Here is a 5,946-nt window from a genome sequence, read left to right on the forward strand (position 1 = left end):
TCTGATATAAACATGTAATTAAGAGTTCAGTAATGTGTTCTTTGAAAATCGTAGTAAAATTATATTTTTAAACTGTTGTATTAATGTACGTGAAATGTAATATAATCTATACGTTAAGAATTAATTCAATGTTATATTTCATATGTTCAAAATGTGTAATGACGTCGAACAAAGGTGTTTTCAGTAGACAGTATGTTGGCTCTGCCTCTGAGGCCCAATATCCGGCCATCTGATTGGCTGCAAATTGCATCACATGACTGACAAATCCAGGAAGTATTTTGGTTACCCAAGGCGGAAGCGTATATTTTACTGAACCTGAAAGTGTTTTCAAGAAAGAACATTGTTTACTGGGACCAACACGGTTACAACTCACTATTCACAGGGAGGATTGGATGTGTTTACGTTGTTGGTAAGAACGCAAACTTGCTATGTTTGTCATTTGAGTATTTTTTCTTGTTAGCCGAGGTCAGCATGCTAACTGAGCGTTAGCCTCGAAGCTAACTTACAGTTGTTGTTTTTCCATATGGTTATTCGGTCAAAGTTAGGATCAGCAGGCTAATCAGTTTGTTTAGACATTGTTATAGTCGTGTTATTATGTCAAATACATATAAATTATATTTTATTCTAGACTGTGTTTATAAAATTGTGGTGCAAGATAATAAAAGCTGTGTGTCATCTCAGTTATATATTTAAATGAACAGATAACCCTTCAGAGTATCTCACCTTTTAGAAACTGTATCTCCCACATGTGATCTAACTAACGATTACATTATGTCTACAAACGTTATTAGAGTTAGGTGTTTATGTGGTTCCAACCAACATTACACTGTACACTTAATAAAGTACACATGTATGTGTTGTTAACTGGTAAAGTAGAAGATAATCAGATGTAAATAAACACATACAAATTCAAAAAAAGTCAAAATAATTAAAATAAAGGTTGAGTGCCTGTCCTATTTCTATAAACAAACAAATATAACTGTGCTGCAATATAAGACTTATTTTATCATCAATTACTCTGCAAATGATCATGAATGATAAATCCTTTTCTCCCGAATATGTCAGGAAAAAGTGAACAATTTGTTTACAGACTTTCAAAAATGACTTCTTTAAAAACAAGCAAATGTACCATTACCTATCTTCAGTTTCATTTATGATACAGAGCACAGAAAAAACGTCACCTTTGAAAAGTTGGATCATGTTTTGAATTTAAAAAAGTTTAATTAGTTGACAATTTGTGTTATGTTTAAGGTTCCTTTGCAATACATCTGGCCCGACTGGTTATGTATCATTTGTTTTGTGTGTAGTAGTTCTAATAAGTCCTCTGATTTTTATTCTTCAAGGTAGAATAGGTGACCCAACCGCTGCCCGATCCGATCTGGTTCTTCCCACCGCGAGTTTTGGCCTCTGACCCCGCTCACACTCAGTGCTTCCAGACTCAGCGTTAACCTGTAGTTTCAGCCCATCATCCCATAACTGCCCCTTTCTCTGTCAATGGCTGGGCGTGGTGGAGGATCGACCAGGCCAAATGGTGCTGCCGCAGCAAGCAAAATCTGCCAATTCAAACTGGTGCTGCTCGGGGAGTCAGCCGTGGGCAAGTCCAGCTTAGTGCTGCGCTTCGTCAAAGGCCAGTTTCATGAATTCCAGGAAAGCACCATTGGAGGTAGGAGACAAAAAAATACCTATTGACTTTTGAAGAAGGGTTTTTTTTCTTCAAAATGTGTTTTGGCTGTCTCAGTTGACAGATTGTGTGATGAATACCATTGAATGTATGGATGAATGTATCAACTATAGTTCCAATATATTGAGTTCAGAAATGTAAATATAAAGACATTGTCACATCTACCTACGGATATTTTCACACATCCTGTTCCCAATGCCAAAAATGAACTTGAATGCTCAAAAGAAGTGACATGTATCATTAAAAATCCAAAATAAATAATAATTGTGTGAGTTTGAGAGTATTTAAGCCCTTAATTGCTGCGTACATGGACACTAAAACAACGTCATTCCACTGATCTCCATTATCCTGCTCTCCTCAGCCGCCTTCCTCACTCAGACCGTCTGTCTGGACGACACCACTGTGAAGTTTGAGATCTGGGACACAGCCGGTCAGGAGCGCTACCACAGTCTGGCTCCAATGTATTACAGAGGCGCGCAGGCAGCCATCGTGGTCTACGACATCACCAACACAGTAGGTTTCCCCTGCAGGGAAACCACGCCATGATACACTCAGACGAGTTGTTGCTCTAGCAGTAGTGTTTTAGTTTTACTTCACTTAAGTGTCCTATAGGGCTGCCACTAAAGAGATATGTTCAGTATCGACGAATCTGCCAATTCTTTTCTGATTATTTTGTTTGGTCAATTTATGTCTACAAATTTGAATAATGATCACTGTTTGGGAAATCTTAGGTCATATCTTTTTAAATAGTCTTATTGTGTCAGTCTAAAACCCAAAGTTATTTAGTTACCACAAATTATAACAGTAAAGCAGCTAATTTAATTTTCTTTATGATGCTAACAAAAGCATTTTCTGCCATTAAATGTTTATAATATTTTTTGTTTCTTAATTGTTTTCCTATTCCTCGCTATTGTTACCAAAAGTGGCACCAGTTGAGGCAAAACTATGAATATATTCAGAAGTCATTGAACATGTTGTAATATTTTAGGAGATGTCATGTAATTGTATGGCAGCTGTGTTGAAGGGTAGAGCAGCCTAGGTTCTGAGTTTACAATGACATTTCACCTAGTCTAAAATTACACTGTAGGTGTTCATACATGAAGGTGTTTTGACGTCACAGTGACAATACACATATGTTCCACTCGGCCTAAATATAGTTATCCTGTGTGAACATATTCATCGATATTAATACACTTTGTTGATCAACTAGGATACATTTACAAGAGCAAAGAACTGGGTGAAGGAGCTGCAGAGACAAGCCAGCCCCAACATAGTGATCGCTCTGGCTGGAAACAAGGCCGACATTGCAAACAAGAGAGCCGTAGACCTTCAGGTATGACAAAGTACAGCACAATGAGTTCACACATTCAAAGCCTGAGTCTTAATTTATTTAATTTTAAAATTGTAATAAACTTTCCAGTGCTGTAAATGTTTATCTGTGTCCCTTAATATCTAAATGATGTGCTTAGGAGGCTCAAACATACGCTGAGGACAACAGTCTGCTGTTCATGGAGACCTCGGCTAAGACTGCCATGAACGTCAATGAAATTTTCATGGCTATTGGTAAGTTCAATTACACACATTTCAAAACAAGATAACTGACACTTACTTTGACTGACCTCACATGAATTAGATAGGTACTTAATTGATTTTTGGCAATTTTTTGATTGAGACTGACACTGGCTGTCAGATCGGCACATCCCTATTGGGACAAAAGCAGATATATGTCCACATTACTTAATCGGAAATCAAAATAAACATTTAATCACCTTTTTAAATACAAGCGGTTCTCTCAAATAAGAGCTGTTTGTGTCCAAGAGGGATTTTAGGTGAAGACAAACTTAGAGCTTGTAAGTGTGAAGATTATTTTGTAATGCTGCAATTTACCAGAACTCTTTTCAAACATCCATTGTCCTGTCCCTGCAGCAAAGAAGCTCCCGAAGAGCGACCCCCAGGGAGCTGGAGCGGGGGGGCGGACCAGGACAGGAGTGGATCTACAGGAGGCTGCGCCTCAGAGCCGCAGCAGCCAGTGCTGCGGGGGGGGCAACAGTGGCAATTAGCAAGGAGAAAACCATGAACTTAGTGAGCGAGCACTGAACATCGTTTTAAGGACAGCACGTAGCTAAAATCCCAGAGAGGCAGGAGAGGGCAGAGCCACTCGCCGCCCTGCACTTAAACTGAGATTACAGATGAGATTATCTGGATCCTCTTTGATTAAAGGAACATTTTTTTTAAAGAATCATAAGCTAGAGGGAATTACCAAGACCCCTCACTACTTCTCTGTCTCTCCCCCGTGTTACTATCTACCTCCCTGTTCCTCTTCGGCCTCCCCCTCCTTTGATTGAATTCTGTCTTAAAATATTATTATTTTTGAAGAGTGATGCTGAGGTTGTTTGCCATTTTCTGTGTGTGTGTGTGTGTGTGTGTGTGTGTGTGTGTGTGTGTGTGTGTGTGTGTGTGTGTGTGTGTGTGTGTGTGTGTGTGTGTGTGTCATGTATATTGGCAGTTTACTTTTCTAATCATCCCTCTATATTGATCATTACAATTAAAGATAAAAATACCCACCTACTAATGCGGAAATATGCATACGACAGAGCAATTAATCTTTTAAGGTTTTTGTCTTATTGCAATTTAGAGAACAGCATTCTGTTCTTCCTAGGGACCTGGACATGACTCAGTTATAAGGAAAGCTCTAGACTTTGCTTCTCGAAGCAGGTTGTGATTTAATAGGCTACACTTCTGAAGATGTTTCTGAACTGTGCAACAAATGCAGTTGTTTGCATTCATTGTGTTTGGATACCTGTAACACCCAAGAGTTGTTAGCCTTTTTTAAAAGAAATGTAAAAATAACGTGTAAATCAAAAAAAAAAGTAATAAATAACATGGAAGATTTGTTTTGTTTTTAATTGTTTTCCAATGGTATGGTCAGTCATTGGAGGATGATCATTTGATTTGGACGAGTGTTCTTTATTAGCAGGAGGGTTCAAACTACTCTGGTCTGGTTTAGGGTTTTCTAAACAGGGTTTTTAGATTTCTAAGATACAGTCTTCTTCATCTTTACATCCAGGACTATATATTTGTGTTTACCCTTTCTCTTATACTGGTATCATTTCACACATACATAGTGATAGATATATATCACTCACATATGAGAGATATGTCTCTTTTATCCAGTATCTTACAAATGTATGAATCTTGCCCTGTATTATGCTATTGGAAACACATTTTTTAGATGATGGGAATTCTGAAATGCCCCTTTGTGCAGTGAGTGCCAAAAATAATCAGATAGCATTCCTGCTATCAGTAAACCTTTCCAACCACTAGATGGCAGCATCACACTTTAATCTAAAGTCGCAAATGCGTCCTTTACAAGGCATGTGTGACAATGAATGTATCATGTCCTTATGAGTAACTAAACCCATTCAATTGGTATATAATTGCTCTTGGTCTTCAATCTTTAATTCTTCAATTATTGATATTGAACTCAACATTAAAGTTATATTTTGTGCAAAATTGTCAATTCAATAGCCTGAAAGTCTGCCAATCTGTGTGAAAAGTGGACGATATGTACACTGGATAGGGTAATGTTGTGAATCGAGTGGCCTGTGTTCATCGTCCATAACATACGCCTGCCCATACCATAACCCCACCACCACCATGGGCCACTCGATTCACAACATTACCCTAATCCTAACCCTCACACCAGATACTGACTGGTTTTCGGACCCCCCCAGACCCCCCCAATAAAGCAAAAATGCACGTTTCAGAGTGGCCTTTTATTGTGGCCAGCCTAAGGCACACCTGTGCAATAATCATGCTGTCTAATCAGCATCTTGATATGCCACACCTGTGAGGTGGGATGGATTATCTCAGCAAAGGAGAAGTGCTCACTATCACAGATTTTTTCAGATTTCGTGAACAATATTTGAGAGAAATGGTTATTTTGTGTATGTAGAAAATGTTTTAGATCTTTGAGTTCATCTCATGAAAAATGGGAGCAAAAACAAAAGTGTTGCGTTTATATTTTTGTTCTTTGTACATTACTAGGCCAAAAGCTATTAGTGGCAAAGTTAGAAAAATATGTCTTGCAGAGGATCGGACCAGAAGGGGTTTGCTTCTTTTAGGGCAGCCTGATTATTTTGGAGCTCATTTTAAAGAAGGGTTTTGTTTAATGAAGCAGTACACTCTGCTTTAATGAACGGTACCTTTTTAATAGAGGTCTGAAGGCTTTGAGCTTTAAGAATATTTGTTTAAGAAACTGTAAA

The 5,946-nt window shown here is 38.2% G+C and overlaps 1 protein-coding gene across 1 annotated transcript; it reads left to right on the top strand.

Moving 5' to 3' along the window:
• Window positions 1–267: 267 nt before the first annotated feature.
• On the top strand, window positions 268–4,574 carry LOC104967606 (ras-related protein Rab-5C-like). The gene is made up of 6 exons (XM_010797109.1): window positions 268–409; window positions 1,344–1,663; window positions 2,043–2,194; window positions 2,892–3,014; window positions 3,151–3,244; window positions 3,608–4,574. The coding sequence occupies exons 2-6, from the start codon at window positions 1,495–1,497 to the stop codon at window positions 3,739–3,741; spliced, it is 672 nt and encodes a 223-aa protein (XP_010795411.1). The 5' UTR covers window positions 268–409; window positions 1,344–1,494; the 3' UTR covers window positions 3,742–4,574.
• The last annotated feature ends 1,372 nt before the right edge of the window (window positions 4,575–5,946 follow it).

The sequence above is a fragment of the Notothenia coriiceps genome, unplaced genomic scaffold (assembly GCF_000735185.1).
Source record: "Notothenia coriiceps isolate Sejong01 unplaced genomic scaffold, NC01 NC01_scaffold00037483, whole genome shotgun sequence".
Lineage (NCBI taxonomy): Eukaryota > Metazoa > Chordata > Actinopteri > Perciformes > Nototheniidae > Notothenia > Notothenia coriiceps.